The sequence below is a fragment of the Acanthisitta chloris genome, unplaced genomic scaffold (assembly GCF_000695815.1).
Source record: "Acanthisitta chloris isolate BGI_N310 unplaced genomic scaffold, ASM69581v1 scaffold12974, whole genome shotgun sequence".
Lineage (NCBI taxonomy): Eukaryota > Metazoa > Chordata > Aves > Passeriformes > Acanthisittidae > Acanthisitta > Acanthisitta chloris.
This window is the reverse complement of record NW_008671081.1, coordinates 54,872-75,728: the sequence shown is the minus strand read 5'-3', so window position 1 is coordinate 75,728 and position 20,857 is coordinate 54,872. Positions and strand designations below refer to the sequence as shown.

General features: G+C 46.7%; 1 protein-coding gene across 1 annotated transcript in view; it reads right to left on the bottom strand.

The window, feature by feature from the left end:
• Positions 1-20,857, bottom strand: part of PEPD (peptidase D) — a gene marked incomplete at its 5' end in the record, with an annotated part of 101,468 nt that overhangs the window by 29,823 nt on the left and 50,788 nt on the right. The window contains 3 exons of the mRNA XM_009073961.1: positions 15-163; positions 12,425-12,502; positions 18,755-18,823. Coding sequence (XP_009072209.1) covers positions 15-163; positions 12,425-12,502; positions 18,755-18,823 — 296 coding nt within the window. The remainder of the gene's footprint in view (positions 1-14; positions 164-12,424; positions 12,503-18,754; positions 18,824-20,857) is intronic.

The following is a 20,857-nucleotide window of genomic DNA, read 5'->3' as shown; positions in this document are numbered from 1 at the left end:
GACCCACCTCTTACCTGGTTTCATTGCTTTCATCACAGCCCGTGATGACTTCAGCACGGCCTCGTAGACAGCCCTCTGGTCAGCAGTGAACTTGCCATTGGCAGGGAAGGTGCACGTGATGTCAGAGCCATAGCAGTAATACTCTCCTCCCATATCGAACAGGCTGAGAAGGAAACAGAAGGGGAAAAAAATGAAAATTGAATCCCAAAGAAATACTAGAACGTATAATAGTAGACCTTGTAGACCTTTCCCTTGCTCTGCACTTAACATTTTGGGGACCACGATAGAAGGAAGATCTGAAGCTATTGGAGAGTGTCCAAAGGAGGGACACAAGGATGGGAGAAGGCCCATGAGGAGCAGCTGAGGACACGTGGTCTGTCCAGCCTGGAGAAGAGGAGACTGAGGAGAGACGACATCGCTGTATGCAACTTCGTCCCGAGGGGCAGTGCAGGGGCAGCTCTGACCTCTGCTCTCTGGGACCAGGGACAGGACTTAGGGAATGGCCTGAGTGGCCTCCTGTTTTCCTGCAATGAGTCAGTGTTGAAATCTGCTAATTTAACTCTGCTTCCAACCACTCCACACAACTATACGAGAGGCTAATCATCATAAGCAATAGGATTTTCCTTCACTGTGTTTGAAACCCTTGGAGCTTTCTTCCTCTGGGTGCTTTTTCACAGCAGGTCAGCCAGACAGCAGCAGCAGAAGGCAGGACACTGCACTGGGGCCTCTCTGCCATGAGTCCTCATTACAGCAGTAATTAGGCAAACCACACAGTGCAGCTCTGTCCCAGCCAGCACAGGTGACTCGGTAAGGACAAATATAAGCTACCACAACCAGTGCTACAGCACTGAGCTGCAAACACTCACCGTGTCCACACTCCTGGACAGGGAGCAAAGCTAATGAACACTTCAGCAGGGCTGGGACCCTCCTGGCTGCGTTGCATACATAGTCACATACTCATGAAGATTCACTCCAAGAAATTTTAAAATCCACCCTACAATTTCCTCCATGAACAAATATCTGTGCTGAGAGCAAGCCCTGCTGAAGTCATCACCAGCCTCCCCAGACTGGGCAAGGTTCACCTGCACACAGACTTGCAGGACTGGAACTTCAGGAACCAACTCAGTGGTTACAGACACAGAACTGCACAAGGCTTAAAGCTATAGGAGCAAATTCCTCGGGAGAGCTGTGTACGTAAAAGTTATGTCTGTACACACTGAGATAACACAATAAACATGAAACATTAATTCACTCAAACATGAAATATGGAATGCTAAAACAGAAAGCTGCTGATGGAGAGAAGATACACAGCGGGCAGCAAACCTCAGATCCACAGGGTGAAAAAACCACGATTTGACACCAGCATAGTGACTGCAAACCATCCTAGCCAAACCTCAGCATCAGAAACCACATCAACACTGCCTAAGCTTTGACTTTATGGTTAGACTCAGTTCTAAAAATAACTAAAGATACACACAGAGAATCTACAGATACAGCAAACTAGTCACAGCAACTGAGAATCTCATAAGAAGTTGGGCCATGCTGCAATGTGCCAACAAGACAGAGACATCAGATCAGGTCTAAATCTTTCAAACCATCCCAGAGTGACCATTTCAAAGCCACAAATCAAGCCTCAGGATGCTCTGAGGCCCTGCAGCAGTTCTGTGCCCTATGTCTGTCGCATTTACAAGGGTAAATGTTCATTCAGCATGGTGACAGCAAAGCTGGGACCAACAACTTCTAAACTCCCTGTCCATGTTTACTGGAAGTTGCTATGTTTTGTGTATTTTACCTGGAAAATACTCATTCTGAACTTAACAGAGGCAAAAATTCTAGCTATGTCTTTAACCTTACAATTATCAGCATTTTCTCAAACCCATTCATCCCTCAGTGGCTGGTAAACAGTTTTTTGAGTTACTGGAGCACTGAGTAATGGAAAAACAGTATAACAAAGCTGATGGTACACCAAAACTAGGCTCCCAAGCTAGGAAGCCCCATTTGTTCAGGTTTCTTGGCTTCCAGACAAGAGGAGACATGAAGGAAGATGATCTTTCACATTCCAGCTCAGAGCACAGCACACCATTCAGCCTGAAGGCTTCAGGGAAAAGCATCCAAACCAAATAGGACATTTGGGAGATATTTTGGCTTTATCAGGAATTCTCTTCCATTTAACTTCAGTTGGGAACACATCCATTATTAAAATGTTGCCCAAGACATGGAAATAGCCCAAATATTGTAGCTATCCTGAGGAAATAATGGGCGCCTGAGAAGATCTCAGTTCCATATCTTTGCTTGCCAGGCAAATAAAGTGCCTCAGAGCTACCATCTTCTCTTGGTGACTAACTGGGAAAAAATAAATCTAAAAGCAAGTTCCTTAGAAAAAAAGACATTTATTTGCCCCTGAAATTAGATGGCAAACTGCTAGTGACAAAGATACCAGCAGTGCATTCTAGTCTGTCCCCAGGTGCAGTACAGAGTTACCTGCCTGATGGTGCAGTCTCAGAATGGTCACGTACACAAACAGGAGTTACCTGCCTGATGGTGCAGTCTCAAAATGGTCACGTACACAAACAGCTGCTTAGTGTTATTTGGACTGCAACCAAATGCAGCAGCAATATGAACACTAATGCACAAGGAAAATTGGCCTTATAGGCATCTTGACCTGTGTGGCTTACCTTTGAAGAAATGTTTAAGGCAGAGCAACATACTCATGCTTCAGTCCTGAGTGTATATATATACTCTTTCCTCCCAAACATAATGCAAAATGCTGCCAGCACTGCTAAGTAAAACTGACCAATGCAAGGTCTGAGAACAATCAGACAACCTGGCGGATGCTTCACGGACAGAATGCCTTGCACACACCTCAGTACCACAGTGTTAGCCAACAGCCTCGAAAAACCAGTCACCTTCAAAAGTGACTGAGAGCATGCAACTTCTTTCACAGGCAAGAAGGCTGAAAGCACAACTTCCAGTGACTTTGTACATGACCCACAGGCAGAGAGAAGCAGTGTGTGCCGTGCCGCAGCCTCGGGGAAGGCTTGGCTGGACGTGTCCCTCCTACAGGAGCTCCCCAGCCCTTCCCTGTCCGCGCAGACTGGCACTCTGTGCCCTGTGCAGGAGCCCAGCAGGGGACTTGGGGGGGAGTATGTCAGGCCCTGTGGATCTGACAGTGAGCACAGGCCTGTCAGGCAGCACTGGCACTGAAAACCAGGCACAGCAATGTTCCTTTCCCCTCCCACCCCTCCGACACAGAGCGGAGCGGTAAGGCAGAGCTGTGTTCCTTTCACAGAATATTGGCACCACAAAATGCAAATATATAGTTACATTTTTTGGCTTTCAAGCCAAGAAAAATACTACACATTTTGATTTTGACTTTAGCTTTCTTAACCTCTGACTGTGAAGCATCACGAAACGCTTTGCGTAAGGCTTTAGATTTGAGCGCTGTGGACTATAAAGGCTCATTTCTTTCGGGTTCTTTTCTTCATAAAGTCACTGCATATCATCTTTTAAAAAATAAAGCATCATCTTCCTCTAAGCATGTGTTTTACTTTTATAGGCTTGCTGACACTTTTATTGTCAAATAATTTGAAACTGCCAGGCAATGAAGCAAATTATGGCCAATATCACAATGGGAAGCAATACTTTATTTGGGATATCTGAGCCATGTGTATGAATTGTTATGATCCAACCACCAACCCAGCCCAAGACAAGCTCTCGCAGGCAGTTTTCGTGAAGCCTACAGCTACTCCCACGAGCTAACACATAAAGCTGTCACCTTCCTGCTCGACAGATCTCCTGGGTCTGTACACTCAGCACTGGATCTCCTCACCACGGTTATAAAATCACATCACTGCTCTGCAGAGTTAGTGCAGCAGAGTGATGACTGGGGTGAAACCTCCTGCGACCCACGTCCTCCCCAGCTTCTGTTCTCAGGAAAACACCTTCCCTTCCCCTGGGTGGGTTTGCAAGCCTAGCAATTAGAAAGCTGATATCACCTTCCCTTACCATGCCCTCCCCGTACCTCGGGTTAAACAGGTGTGAATGCTGATGCACTTTACTCAGCAACGTTTACTGAGGTTTTAGGGCTTTGAGCCATGATTAACCCACATCCCTACGAGCAGCCACACGGATGAGAAAACACCTTCCCTTCCCCTGGGTGGGTTTGCAAGCCTAGCAATTAGAAAGCTGATATCACCTTCCCTTACCATGCCCTCCCCGTACCTCGGGTTAAACAGGTGTGAATGCTGATGCACTTTACTCAGCAACGTTTACTGAGGTTTTAGGGCTTTGAGCCATGATTAACCCACATCCCTACGAGCAGCCACACGGATGAGCTGCTGCCAGCCTTAGGACAGCTGAATAAAGGTGCACACAACCTCTTCCTCCTCTCACTGCAGTAAAAGCAAGCCATCCCCAGCTGGAGGTTTATTCTGTGTGATCTCAGCACACTCTGCTCCGAGTTCAGAGAGTGCTCCATGCTTTGCACTTCACTCAGCAATTAAATCCTTACATATTCATGCACTAACAAAACCCAACCATGTGCTCAGTTAAACACTTCCAAGGCAATTTCAAGCTTAAGGGAACTAGGTATCAGCATTTCTGCGAGATACACTTCTGGAAACATGCCCAGTGATTTGGAAATGGGGTGCTTTAACAGCAAGACCACGAGAATGAACTATCGTAAATGATATCACAAGGAAGAAAATGGAGAGTTAGTGACACACACTCTTTTAGTCACTTGCATCCTGACTAGCCAAGAGTTATCAATTGGAAAAACAGCACCAGGTGAGGTAACACCTCAAACCCCACCAGAGAATTGGGACATGCAGTGTGCAGTCCTGCCCTGCTGAGGAAGGGTTTAGGAGAAGTCCTGCTGTGAGGAGCTCCCATGGGACACGGCACACAGGAGCCAAAGCCAGGCCTGGCTCACCGGGCCAGAGCCAGCTCTTTGCTGTCAGCACCCCTGGAGCCAAGAGTAACCTTAACAAAACGCTAGAGTGTACTTCTTGTGTAGGAAATGAGGTTCTCTGCATTCACAAGACGCTTTTGTTTAAGCCTCCTGTTGAAAAGAAGAGCCTGTAGCCACACAGAGACACCAAAGAGCTCCACAACTGCTCTCCATCTAGCTACGACTTACACAACCACGTGGCCCCACACTTGTGGTTTGCCCTCAGCCGTGTCTTCATTTGTCTCCTCTCTCCATGACTTTCCCACCCAAACACGGAGCACCAAGCAGCACTGCTGGGCTGGAGTGGGAGCAGCACTGGGGGCTCCTCAAGGTGCAAAGAGTTGGCACTGCCTACAGAACTCCCCTGGCAGTCCCACGCTGGCAGTGTGCCACAGACCAGGAACAGGCTCTGCTGAAGTCCTGACAAAAGGGTTACCTGTCTGACTTGTCTTTTTGCTGAATGGCTGATTTTTTCTATCTCTGCTATACTAGTTATTATCTGTTTTTATCTGACATATTTAATAAGCAGCAGTAGTCCCTTTAGCAGAGACAGTTCTTTGCTGAAAAGTCAGCTTATCAGAGATGGCAGCAAACCCCAAGCTCTGGCCAGTTTCCACCCCTTAGGAGCCTCCCTATTGGAAAGGCATGCATGGGTCCAGCTGACTTCTCAAACAAGGAGCAACTACGTCAGAGCTGCAGGGAAGAGAAGAGAGTGTGTGAAGAGAAACCTGTACCTGCAACTGAGTGCTTCCCAATCAAAACGAGGAGGCAAATCTCATCAGCTTCTCACCAGAATCTGTGGCAGCAGCACAGGGTAAGGCCAACATTGTGACATCTGCAAGTTACTAACATCTGACACTTAACTAAACCAGTCGACTTCTACTGAGCAGTGCAAGGTACCTCCTGAAAGGGAACTGTGGAAGTTTGATACTGCTCGTGCAGCTCACCATCCCTGGGTGCCAACACTGGGAGCTATGAGCCTTGGCCTTCGGCAGCTGCTCTGGGATACTCTGACCTGCCTTGCCCAGCCTGGACAAACAGCCACCAGAGATCACAGGAGCAGGGAAAGTGTCAGACCTTGCTTCCTGATTTTTACTGTAAATACTGTCAAGTTCTCTTATGTGTGTATGTGCATGGTCACACAATCACGTCCACATAAGTAACACTTCCAGTCTCTTTCCACGATGAAAACTGGGCCAGTGTCCAATGGCACAGGTTCATTCAGTTTTTTAGACAGCCTATGGTTGGCTTTGTGGCTGTTCAAGCAACCTCCAAATTATCAGTTCTCCGATGGAATCCACCAGTCAGGGGTTTGAGAGTGCACTGCAGAGAATGACACTGGCTGAAGAACCAGACAAGACAGTTTGTAGCCTTTCCATGGACAGGTCCAAGTGCACAACACTGAAGGTGGCAACTAGAGTTTCAGAAAAGGAGGCTGCCCACTCTCTAGCCAGGGGTACTACTTTGCCAGTAAGAATATTTCTTTCCTATTCAGAAGAAACACACACCCTTCATGGCAGCACCTCCAGTTGGCAGTTTAGAACTGCAGTGTAAAACTGCAATCAGAAATACTATTGCCTTAACGACCTACACTGGCTCAGCCCAGACATGGAGCAGCACCCACCAGAAGGACTCCTGAGGCCACGGCTCTGCCAGGCAGTGCCTCCACCAAGGGGTGACCAGCACTTCCCTGAGCAGACACAACACTGCCCTGCACACAGGGACTGGGAGTTGGGTCTGCTCCAGGGGGATACACAGAGCTGTGTTGGGGACTTACTGTACCTTCCCCCTGAGCCACAGTGGTTTAAAAGCCAAGCAGACTTCCTCTAAAATTGTATTTTATCTACATAGATGAGTTCCCCACACCCAGGAGAAAGATTTTGCTACTGAAATCCATCCAAGATAAGCAACATCCATGAAGAATAATTCTATCACACTTCATATGTATCTGTATTAAAGACCACCATAAAAAGTGGATTACACTAAATAGCATTTATAAATGATCCACATTAATTCAACAAGAATTTAAAAAGAGACTAAGCTTTATCCTTGTTTTCTTTGGAGATGAACACTTCAGTCAAACCAACCCAACAGCAGCCAGGTGTTTTCAGACTGCACTGGGAACGCTAAGCTAAAGCTACGACAGACAAAATTCATTTACAGGAGACAACTGAAAAGACATTTCACACACACTGCAGACAGCATAAAATCGAGGCAGACTGTAGCACAGCACTTACAGAACTCCAAAATTTGTTACAGCAAACACCATTAGTATCAGTGACCTCTGTTTGCTAAAGGCTTATACACCTCTGACAGTCAGCAACCTCAGCCCCAATTAGCCAGCACCAACAGAGCACATTCAATTAGAGCAACATCACTGTTCATTCTAGCAAATATATTTCTGTTTTTAATCAAATCCAATTTTTCTAGATTAGCATAAAGTTAATATAGTCTATAGGGACAACAAAATGAAAAATACCTACACTTGATGGAAACAGTAAACATTAATCAAACCAGAGGAATCGAGCCCAAGGAACTATTTCAGAAATGGATAGCCAGCTGATTTTGCAATCAACCAGTAAAGTAGCAGCCATGTACTTTGGATTATTATTAGAAACAAAACCATTACTAACAACAAGTTGTTTCAAAACTGCAGACTGAAAAGTTAAAGCTAACCATGACTTTTGCATATTATTACAGCACTAACTTCAAAATGCCTAAAAATGCACCAGGGCAAATGAAAATACTAGTCTCACCCACATTAAATAGTTGAGCATTTACATCTGACACATTAACATCCCGAGATTTTAAGAGCAGTGCTTTCAAGAAGCAATAAATGCAGCTTTTTGGACCATAGGATAAATGGCTTTAATAGCAGACAATGAGGTACTCGCTGGAAAAAGGAGGATTTCTAGTATCTGATGGAAAAAGATTGGTCAGATCCTCTTTTTAAGTGCAACATTGCCCCCACCTGGAGAAACGAGCGCTGGTTATAGCTTGGCACTAGTGTCCCAAAACTCCATAAACACGGTGAGAATTCCAAACAAGTTTGGAAAAGAGTCTTCAATCACCTTTGTATACACCTTTTTCATCCTCAACGAAGGCTTAGAGTTGACTTACTGAAAATCTTTCAGCATTTTTCTGGAATAAACGGGAGCCACTCAGTACTCACAGAAAGTCCTTCATGTCACACATGACACTGCACTGCTGGCACAGTTTGAGTGCAGGGTGTGCACTGCACATCCACAGCGTGTGCACGAGATGGACACAGAAACTTACACAGCAACGAAGCGTCTGAGTGCAGAAACCCACAGATTATGTCTTGACGTCAAAGAGGTAAAATTAGCAAAGCAACTTCTACTTTAGCCACAGCTGAACCTGATCAGCTCTCACAAGAAACAACTTTCCTTTGCAAAATTCTTCACACACCTTGGAGTGACCAGCAACTCCAGGGAGGCTGAAGAAGTGCCCTTCATCTCTCTGGAGTCATTAAAAAAACCAGCCCCGAACACTTAGCATCTTCCCTCTGCTCTATCCAGAACTCCCTTCCACAGCTCCCTGTTCCTGCAGTCAGGAACTGCCTGTGATGAACAAAGCTTCTGAAGGGGCAGAGGAGCTCTGGGAGTTAAAGAGGATCTTTTGACAGCACCAGAAGTTGCAATAGTAAGAAGAAAATATTAAAAGCTACACAGAGGTGCCAAACAAAGGACACCAGGCCAGGTGTGACACAGCTGGAGCAGAATGCACACACAGGGGCAGAGCTCCCACTAGGCAAGTACAACATGTTACCAGTATGAAAACTTGGGACAAGCCTCATCTCCTCCCAGCGAGCCCTGGTTCTAGTGCCCCGTGCTGCCAGTGTCATTCCGATGCCTTAAACCTGCAGGGGGATGAAAACACTGCCTCGAGTTCAACGAGTCTGGCAAAGCCTTTCTGTGACACTGCACACCCTCCCACACCCCCAGCCCTGTCTGGGGCTGAGCAAACAGCAGTGCCCGTGGACTCAGCCACCACACTGCAGCATTCACACGGGGACACGACACTGGGGCTGTCCCTTTACGACAGACCTGTTTGGCTTTGGGACACTAACCAGACTTTGCCAGCGCTTCCATTCTGGTCCCTGAATGCAACAAAACTCTTTGCAGGCAAAAGGTGTTGTGCTGCCCTCCCAGCAGTGATGGCACAGCACACAGAGCAGGGAGCTCCTGCACTGCTCTGCCGCGGGTCCTGCAGTAACCAGGGCAAACAGCCTGAGTTTCAGTCCAAGCTGTCACACACTTCAGGTGACAGAAGAAAACCAGTACCTGTGCACTGGCTGTACAGCATCACTGCAGGCTGTGGCTCACAACACTCTGAGTACAGCTGCTGTGGACAGGGAACACCAAGTGAAGGGGTCGAGTGCACCTCCCCATTGATGTGCATGACCTGTGTGACCATGGAGACCACAGACACTTAGGAAGTGTTTGGTTTAGACCACACTGAGCACAGACACTACAGCACACCAATCTTTTACATAAAACAATGACTTGCTGCTTTTGCAATATTCACTCAATATCCACAGCAGTTAAATGCCTGTATCTATTGAACACCTAAACTTCCCTAAAAACATTGATTTCTTTCTATGTCAATTGAAATGTTTGTGTCAATTAGCTGTTTTAATATTTAATAGGCTGAAAGTGACAATCCTGCTTGGCAAGACAGTTTGCAGTAACAGCAGTGTCAGAAACTCTCTTCATAGCCCTTGTCTTGCACTGGGATCTTTTAAAACAGAAGCTGTTCCTATAAAAAACATGGATTATGATGCAAAAGCAGAGATGTAGTCCCATACCAGTTTCTTACAGAAGTAATAAACCCATTTGATGCAGGTTAATTTTAAAAAATGAACACCATTAAAGCAGGCTGTTCTGAACCTGCCACAGCTTTTGAAGGAGAAGTCAGAATAATAGTCTTTAAAAAAGACATAAAACTGTAATGGCACAAGTATTTTGGCCTATGATCTCCTTTTGCTACAACCAAATCCTCGTAGCTTGTATTTCAAAAGAGCAAACAATGCAAGCACTCAAGCATTTCACAGCAGCAAAGTATTAGTCTTACAAATGTATTTTCTCCTAATACTCAGGTGCTTTGCTGACTTATTTACTGACACTGCACTGCTTTGCACATAAAGAGCCCGAGCAGCACATTGCTGCAAAACCCACAAATGTTATTTGCAGCCACTAAATAATGCTGAGAAAAAGATATGAAATCCTACTGAATAATTTAATAAAAATCGTACCACATACCCAATCCCCCAATTCTATTACACACAAGCAGATGAATCGTTAGGTTAGATTTACACCAGCAGAAGCAGAAATAACCCTCAGAACACCCCGAGCTCTTGTCACCGGACGTAAGGAAGGTTTGCTGTGCTCAGGGCTCCCCACGCCACCCGACAGAGCTCCCCGTGGCTCCTGGAGGCTGCACTGGAAGCCAGAGGCCTGGTGCTGACACCCAGCACGGACCAGCACGGACCAGCACGGACCAGCCCAGCCCACTGTGGATCCCCAGCTCTGCGCACACGCAGCGACTCCAAACCCGACACTCGTGCAGCACCTGCAGGAATGACCCAGGCAGAGCTGGGTACAAAGTGGGGCTGCTGTGCAGCAGCTCTGAAACACTTTGGTGACCAATGTGTTTGGTAACGTTTGCTCTCCTGACATTCAGCTCTCCGAGGCTAACAGAACCCAAGCCTATTTTAAAGCTTTTGCCAATACTGAAGGGAATCAGAGTGTGCAAAGAGCTGTGGTTTAGGAAGGACTGCAGCCATCCACTACACTGACCTCAGAGACTGTGCAGAGTCCTACACACAGCCCTCCCCCGAAGTCTCTTGTGCAGAGTCCTACACACAGCCCTCCCCCTGAAGTCTCTCACCCCATTTAAAGCCTTGATGTTAAGTGCAGGACATCACACTGCATCGTGCCATATCTTCCCTCAGCAACATGTGCTGAGATTTCCTGTAGGCCACACACCTTTTAAAAGTTTAATTAACTGACACAGCTGAGACAGTATCATGTTGGTGTGTCCTGCCTGATGGGAAAACCCTCATAGAGGATGCTCTACTCAAATACAACCTAATCATAAATCAAAGCTACTGCCCTGCAACAAATTAGTGTCAGTATTTGATGGGTTTAGGAAACTATTAACCACAGATGAAGATAATACATAAACTATTGTACAAGAAGCTTTTAAAAAGTTTTTACAGCATTGAAAAGAAATTACCAAAGTTCACTCTGCAGCACCTGCAGATCTGCCTGGAACATTAGCCATCAAGGCATATTTTTTCACTTCCGAGATTCAATTTGCTTTCCATAATAGGTTTTGAGCTTATCGATGATAATACTAATATGCTTTTCTTCGTACCTTTAGACTCCACTGTGAAAACACACATAGACCTGCTCCCCTCTGCACGTGCTATGAAGGCAATCCAACACACATCCTTCAGTGAACATCAGTGACTAACTCCTCCAAAACCAGCTCTGCATTTCACAAATGTCAGAGGGCAGGGACAGAGGGATATGAGGAAGAAATCCTTCCCTGGCAGGTGCTGAGGCTCTGGCACAGGTTGCCCAGAGCAGCTTGGGAGTGTTCCGGGCCGGGTTGGATGGGGTTGGAGCAGCCTGGGCTCGTGGGAGGTGTCCCTGCCTGTGGCAAGGGTGGAACTGGATGATCTTTAAGGCCCCTTCCAACCCAAAGCACTCTGTGAAACACAGGCCTTTGACCAGTGTCTGCAGAGGTGAAGGGCTGTATCCTGCTGTCACACCCCACACAAACAGGTTTGTCTTCCAATTTAGGGCAATATATTTGGCTCTTTCGTTCACCCTGTTTGTACCTGCAGTGACACTGCACAGAATGTGGACATAGAATGCAAGGGGAGAAAAGTGTATGGCATTTGCAGCTGTATTAAAGCAATGCTAAACTCTAAGCAAAATCTTTAAAGATGTTTTGGGCACCACACAGAACCCTGCCCTGAGCTGAGTGTGCTCTTCACACGTTCCAACGCCTACTCTCACCACAGGGTTCTGAGTGCACACAAGCATTTTTAAGACCCGATCCAGACTGCAGTTTGATGTGATGCTCTAAAAGCAGCCAACACTCTTGTGACCCTTCACCCAGCCATTGGAGCTGAGGTTTGGGGCTGAGGCTCAAGAGGAAACTCAGATGCCAAATTTTGCAACTGCCCTTGTGCTTAGAGTACAGCATTTCTTAAACTCAATCCTATGTGCCTCTGGCCCAGGATTTCAACTGGAGGTGCAGGACCTTTGGAAGAAACCAGATGAGTTTGGCACGCAAAATTACATATTATTTTAAAGACCTAGACCTTGATCGTTCTGCAATCATCATTTTAACATTCATTCCAATAATTACCTCCAAGAACAGATACAATTCCCATATGGAAACAGCAGTGGTGAAATAAAAATATCAAACTCTAAGCCTTACCACAAGTCTCCATCTTCAATAGTCTTGTCGTTCGGGGCTCCAGCATGGCCATAGTGCAGCACAGACGAGTTCTCCCCACTGCCAGAGAGACAGAAATTCAGCACCATTAGTGGAAGAAGAACCGTGAACAGAACAGGAGAAGCAGCACTGCAAACACGAGTGTATTACACACGGAGCAGGAACCTGCAGCCTGTGGGAGCTGCCACAGGCCCTGCCCCGGCGTGGGCTGCACAGCCACCCTGTCTCTCCTGTGCCAGAGACAGGACGGGAATTCTGCTCCTCTGGCTGCAGGATAGGACCTTTCTGCAGGGGAAACTCAGCACAGTTCATTTCTCACATCCATGACAGTGCAGAGGAACCAATTATGCACAAGTAATTTTTCAACTTACACCCATTTAATACCTTCCAGAGTTTTTTAATTACCAAGTGATATTTTTCCCCTCTTTGAGGTTAAGTAGTCTGAGACATAAAACCCCTAACTTCCACTGGAGTAATATGGGAGATGGCTGAAGCACTCCAGGAATCACTGACTGGAAACAGCTCCAGTTCCCTCTGGCACAGCCACACGTGGTCCCTGCTGGAGCACACGCACTGCTCTCTGCTCGGGGTGTAACAGGGAGGAAACTGTCACTCTCTCCTCACCTCTTAGCACAGAAACCACACTACAAAGAAAAGATTTTTATTCTTGGACACCTTTCAGACTCTACTGCTGGTTCACAGGAACAAAGCAGCTCCAGAGAAGGATGGACCCTTGTTCTGTCGTGCTGCAGCTCCATGATCCGTTTGGTGACCTACATTTGGCCTTGGCATCCTCTCTTATCTGCTGATATTCCCCCAGGTCTACAAAACATCAGTTGAAAGGCTGGTAAAGATCTCAAGCTCTACCTATTTTTCTTTTACTGTTCTTCTCAGAGATGCTCTAGCTTTTTCTCTTCAAAATGCTAGAAGAAATATATCACACCAAAAAATACACATGTTGGGACAGGGTCACTGCAGTATCTCTCCAGCCCCTCCCATTGACTTGCCAGGCTGTGCTTCAGCTTTCATCAAAACCATACTGGTCACCCTGCTCAAATTGGATTCCTTTAAGATATGACAGTGGAACAGCTTCATATCTTAGGTGAAAAGAAATCTGAGGCTCAGTTTCAATGAATATTTTGCCATCTCTGGAGTAAATGTGACATCTGACAAGCTTCTCATGTTGGACTTGTGACATGGTGACATGTGCAACTACCAAAACAGTAACCATGCACTGCATCCAAAAAGAAATTACCTTCACGATACACGAAGTAGTTGTGATCAATTAGACATCTGACAGATCATTAGTCACTCAGATACAAAGTGTAACTTCTTAAACGTACACACACTCCAGAGGGAAAAATTAAAGTTGTTAAATCAAGAGTTAACCCCCCCAGCATTAAGGCTGCAACAAATCCATTCTGTGATGGTGATCCAACGGCTTAAGCACAGTTTCCCAACTGGCTCCTGGCTGGATGCTTTCCTTTCCTGGATGCTGGACTTGAGAACCTCTGCAGACAGCTAAAAACATCCCTTTAAAGCTTGTATACAAGATGAAGACAGACATGAGCTTCTTTCTGAGATGTCCTGTCTCCTGGGCACTGCTGAAACCGCTTTCCATGCCAGAACACTTTCAGATTTAGTTTGCTCTGCCTGACAAAAAACCCTGTAACAGGGCAGTAGGTACCATCAAAGGAAAAGGCCTGGCCAGGTGCACGGTGGGAACCACATTTCCAGCCCCAGCTGCCTCCTTTCGTGTGCAGGTGCCAGTGCTGCAGGCTGCTCCCCCTCTGCCCTGGGCTCCCAGCACAGCACAGGAGGCAGCATCACTCCTGCCTGAAGAACTGCTCCCCAGGCTGAGGGCTGAACTCTGGGGGGACCTGCCCCTGGAATGGCCTCGGTGCTATGCAGGATGCTGTTTGTGAACCACACTGTTGGGGTTTAATGAAAAGCACAAAAATAATTAAAACACACCAACAATAATTAAAGCACACCCAAAGTAATTAAAATCAGCACACACACACACTCCACAGCAGTTTGCCAGGGTTTGAGCTGCAGATACTATTCCTTATCTCTCTCCAAAACTGGGGACAAAGCAGGAGAAGCAAACAGCACATGCATATATTTATGACCAACTTTTAAAAAATTACCATGCAGCTTAAGGGCACGACTCCATGCTAATGTGTTTGCAGACAGCTTGTTTACTTCTCATGGTGTGCTGGCACCCTCAGTGTCACAGACCATCCCAGGGCATAAATAACTCATACGCTCAGATTTGAGGCCTGCACAAATGCTTTCCACAACAGACATTGCAAATACAGAGATGAGGGATCTCTTTTCCACATTTTAATGTAAAGGTTTTAGCTAACAAAATATTTCTGTAAGGTTCAGCACCAACTGTGGCGGGAGATACGTGAAAAATCTTTCTCAGCACCGCAGTGAAGCGTTAAGCAGCCACAATCTTTCTTGGCATTTGAGGCTCCTTATCTGTCACGCACATCTTGGCTCTGTGAGCAAATGGGATCACAGCACAGAGAGCACAGTTGGTGCTGAAGACCAGATATGCACAACATATGCATCTCAGGCTTTTTGGCTCTGGCAGTGTTGGGGTGAGGAGGTTGGGACTCCACTGGGGCTGGCTCTGGGCAGGTCCCCTGGGCCGAGCACCCAAGGCACAGCAGAGCTGCTCCTGACAGCTCTCTCCAGAGTTTCTCGCCCAAAGCAAACGCAGCACGAGCCCTGCAGGGCTGGTCCCTGGCTCTGAGCGGGCCCTGGGGCTGAGGAGGAGCAGCAGAACTCACTTCAGAAATGCACAGCTGACCCAAATTCAAACACCAACACGGAAACAGCTCCAGCCGGTTCCTTTCCAGAGCTGCACATCCTCCACAGGATGCACCTCAGCACTCTCCCCAGCTGCAGGCAGGGAGATGCCTCAGGAGTGATGCTTCAGCAGTGATGTGCACTCATAAGGTACATGCAGAAACAGCTCATACTGACTCCGTTAGACTTTCAAGGTGTCTTCAAACCAATGCAAACAAACCCCCCAGCCACTGGCAAAGCAAAGGGAACAGGCTCTCCAGGAAGGCTCCTCTCCTCCTCAGGGGCAGCAGGGTGAGGTCTGTGTGGGTTTGAGTGGAGCAGATCACTGGCAGCACTGCCTTTCTTCTGGTCAGCACCTCTGCAACCCACCATGAGACCCAGGCACCCAACCTGAAAAATCCTCCAGGAGGTTTGTTTCTGCGTACCTATTTCTGCTCCTTTAATAATTTACCTCTAACTGGTGCCAAAGACATGTTTGATACAGAAAGAATTGCATGAAGCAGCAGAAAAGCTGCAAATTAACACCACTGAGAATGAGAAGTGTGGGAAGAGATTCCAATTGGCTAGCAAAGGAAAACAAACCCCCAAGACACATTTTAGATTAGAAAGCACCCTGAAAACAAATGATTAGAAGACAGAGGAGGAATGTCAGCAGCATTTTAAGAACAGGACTATGCTGAGCATTAAGCATTACAAAAGTGCAGCTATTAGCTCTACATTAGGAACAGCTAAATAAAACCCAACAGACCGTGAACTAAAACAGCAAACTACTTCCACCACGATTTAAATCATCGCAGAATCAATCCAGAACGAAGCACTAACCCTTCTCTCTACCTTTTTATCTGAGACATGAAATCTTAAGAAGTTGTACTGAAACGCCAGAAAGAAAAACAGACTCAAGAAGTATCTAATCCTATCCAAAAAGCTTCTCCTATCGCGATCCTCGGCCAGAGGAAGGCATTTCACCGCACAGTGTTCTCCTTGGCACTGGTATCACCCGAGGAGAGCTGTCAGCTGCCCAGAGACATCTGCCAAGAGCATCTGAACCCAAGTCCCAGATGCTGCTGTGAGGAGGAGCAGCTGCCCACGGGTTCTGTGGTGGCTGCACAGACACAAAGGCCTCCACCCAACTCCAGCTGGAATCTCTGCACCTGCTGCCACAGTGTCACCAGAACACACGATGAAGGCATTGCCTTTGCTTTCCCATCGTAACACTGGTTCCTTGGTACCCTAAGACAGTGCAGTGAATAACTCACTAGCACTTGCAGACAGACTACTCACTGCAGGTGAGCGCTGAATATCCCCAGTGTGCTTCTCAAAAGGTGCCACTCTACTCTAACCACACTTCAGACCACTCCCCAGACAACAGGGTCAAAGCATCACCAGCCACAGGACTAACCCCACTGGGTGACACCCTGGAACACTGATCCATGTGTGCTGTTATCCTGGTGACAGCAGTGAACACAAAGCATACCTGGTCACACCCAAGACTCATCCACCATGTCCTCAGAACACAGCACTGGACAGGGCCAACACATGGATGGACTCATCACAGGACAAGTGATCCATGTCTGCACTGAATTATCACCCTGAGTACCCCTGATTTCCAGCTCAGGGAGCACCTTCTGTAAAATCTGAATAACAAACTTGCCTTTTATTTAATAGGATGATTCTCTGCTACAAAAATTATTATCAGGCCTGTAATCTAAGAGGGAAAGTTCCTGTCAAAACATCACAGTTTTAAGTGTTCAGGAAAAATCAAAACTCAGCATGAACAGAATAATACATCACTGTGCAAACATCCTAACTGCAAAAGCTATTTTTAGCCATGGATGTAGTTAAGTGCAGTATTTACAATGCATGACATTTTCATGGCAATAAAAATGTCTATTATTTTTGCCATTATTAAGTTAATTTAATTCATCCATTTTATTAGGGCCTTGCTTAAATCTACCAGTATTATTCATTCTTAGTCACTCATAGTCAGAATACAGCAATTTACAGATAAAGGTCTTTGTATTCTATCTCCTGTAATTTATTTTCTTTTTCAATTAGGTTTGCCTGCACTTCTAACTGCAGTGGTAGGATACAGAGGCAGCTCCCAACTACAGCAGCGAGTCCCAGTGTTGTTTGGATCCTGCACTCCAGGGACAGCCCTTGTCTAAGTGCCCCAGCAGTTCAGGGACAGCTCACACACTGCTCCCACACCCTGCTGAGCTCCTGTGGTGTGGTGGGACAGGACACTGCAGACACTCCTGTCATCACTCCCTTCTGAACCAACGCTGCAGCTTTCCTCCTCCTCAGCTCCCTGAGCCATTTAACCTGACTCCTTCAGTCCTGTGCAGTGTTCAGGCTGTTCCCGTGGGTCACAAGGAACCACCACCCAAGTGTGCAGCTCTGTAGGTGTAGTGAGGCCATCGAAGGCTTTGCCCACCCAAAGCAGATCCTGCAGATCCTGCAGAGCAGGTTCTGACCCACGGCAAGTGAATGGGAGTCTCTGAAAAACCATAGACACAACCTGATTTCACCCCCACCACACAGGACAACAGCACAGAGGTGGAGGCTCATCTCAGCAGGATGCTAGTTCTCAGGTTATACAGTGGTACTTTAACTTCTCAGACAATTATAGATACAATTTGCCATAAAACTCCTACTGCAATTCTGCATACAAATTGGAAAACTGCATTTACAAATAAGCAATTGAGTAACCAGCAGAAAGGAGTGAAGGTGCTACCTGCCCTGGTTACCTCCAAAGCAATATAGCATTGTTGTCATTAACACCAAAATTATCTTTTGTAATGCAGGTGACTTCAGTGTGGGGCAAGTGTTTGCAAGGAGCAGTGACTGACACCTGGAACACATACACCAACATATATGCCTGTCCAACTGTCATGTAGCTCTGATGAGATTAATTCCACTGACTAAGCAAGATTAATCTCTGCACAAAGCACACAGCTATTCTTCAGCATGGAGCCTACACTGTTCTCTGTGTTCCCACAACTGCAGGGCTAACTTTTACAACACCTTCCCAAACAGTACCTTCACCACGAGCTGTTCAGCAAGGAAAGGAGAGAGCAAAAAACTTCAAAATTCCACAAAGATTTGTCTAATTGCATCCTAACCTTCGAGGCATACAATTTTGAGGATCATACGAAACACTTCAGGTGTATTTCAAGAGAGTATTTTTGAGCAAGAGAGACAAGCTCTACAGCCTTTCTCCAAAATGCCATCCAAAAGCCAATTGCAGCACAGGTGTGAGCATACACATGATCTTGGCAGCAGCAGCCACTGGGGAATCTCTTGAGTGCAGCAGAATCTGTTACCCAGTCATTCCTTTCAGAGACAGAGCCAGCCACCTCGCTTTGGCTTTTCTAGTGGAAACAGGTCAGAACTCACTCTGGTGGCACTTGCAAACACATCACATGTCTAAAAGGAGTAAGTGTGGGGAAGTGACCCCAAAGAGGACCGAGCTCAGCAGAAAGCAGGACTCACCTGCCGCAGATGCACGTGTAGGACGTGTGGCGCATGCCGCCCCGGGTGTAGCAGTAGTGCTGGAACAGGCTGCAGGGAGAGAAAAGTGGGAATTAATCATTTATGCAAAACCACCACAAAACAGGGAGAAAGGCAAGAAGCAAGTCCTGCTCGATGACAGCTGTGTTGGTGTAAATCCCCAGCTCAAGGAGGCTCTGCCCATTTCTGCTCAGCTGAACACAGACTCTGCACCCCCATGGCTCAGCATCCTGCAGAGCTGCACGTTTCCACAGAGCCAGCAAGTTACTCTGCAGCAGGGAAGTGCAGCTCAGTAACCTCAAATGGCAATTGCTTTCCTTAAGAACTCACTGCACAAGGGAAATCACAACAGGGAGTTCACCTGACCATAGAACGAACAGGGTGGGCCCAGCTGAGATGCTTGAGCTGGCACGACACTCCAAAGCAAGACTGAGAGAACCACCTCTTGCTGCAGGTCAGGTACAGTCACACTGTTGTCAACCCTGCTGCCTTCAGTCTGAGGCATGTGGATTTGGGAAAAGTGAAGTCCAACCAGCCCCTCCTGGGGAAGGAGCTCACCAGACAGGGCAAGGCTCTCGTACATAATTTCATCAGAAGCCCTCCCATGTTTACCACCTTACAGACACCTCCTGATGAACTCTGAGCTAAACATCCCTGAAGCCTGATTCTCATCCAACCATGCTGTTCACCCTCCTCTCCAGACAAGCCAGCAGAGCTGTCCTGTTATGCCATACTAGGTGCTTCGAGCTAGTGCCACAGCCCACGCTAGAATGAACATTCTCATGTCTTCTTGCCTGTAGCACAACAGACAGAAACATAAGACAACTCCATTTCACACGGAAAAGTGAAGTCCAACCAGCCCCTCCTGGGGAAGGAGCTCACCAGACAGGGCAAGGCTCTCGTACATAATTTCATCAGAAGCCCTCCCATGTTTACCACCTTACAGACACCTCCTGATGAACTCTGAGCTAAACATCCCTGAAGCCTGATTCTCATCCAACCATGCTGTTCACCCTCCTCTCCAGACAAGCCAGCAGAGCTGTCCTGTTATGCCATACTAGGTGCTTCGAGGCCACAGCACAGCCCACGCTAGAATGAACATTCTCATGTCTTCTTGCCTGTAGCACAACAGACAGAAACATAAGACAACTCCATTTCTGGTACCTAAACACCTCCATGATCTTCTCCTGTCCAAATACAGGGGGAAAAAGCTAACAGAGCCAACGCCAAGAGCAAGAAGATAGTGCAGTAACATGCAGCCGAGTCCTCTGCAGCCCATGAAGAACACAGCCCAGCACTGTGCGAGGGGCAGGGGAGGGAAGGCAGAGCAGCCTGTGCTCTCCCGTGTCATTCCACTTGCACTGCCATCCTGCTGGAGGAGCTGTTTGGCCTCAAAAACCACTACATTTCCCTTCTCGCTGTCAGAGTCCCCTTCGTGTGAGGGCAGATGTGCCCAAAGCACAATTAATACAGGATTAGGTGCTTTAAGAGCTAAGCACATATCATGGATCCTTTTATTCTTTTTGAAATATGCTCTAATTACAATCCAATTCCCTCTAATACTGAATGAATTTCAAAACCTCATTTCTTGTAATACTGAAATAATTTCATTAACACAGAGTGATAATGGTGGCGTTCAAAGAATAGAGATGTTGTGATTTTGTCCTCCTGCAGCAGCAATCCACAGAGCACAATTCGGATCCTTTGAAGGATATTAGAGACATTACACGCTTGTAAATCCAAGCTGGATTTTGAAATTCCACAAAATGACAGTATTGAAAGAGAAACAAAACACAACACACCAATTAATCACACAAGAAAAAAGAAAAACCTCCACTTAGAGACTTTGTAGCAAGATAAGATCTCTTTTCTGCTCAAAATGCTGTGGTTGACCAGGCAGAAACCCTAAGGTTGTTCTGCCAGGGAAACAAATCACGGCAAAGAGTAGGTCAAATGCCAGAAAAGCTAAGGAGACACTCTGACAAGGTGAGAGCATAGCAAAGATAGGTACCTAGGCTCTGTTCTCATCTTTGCTGTGTTTCCTTTATGCTTCTGTGTGCAGCAAACTCTACACACGAATAGAAC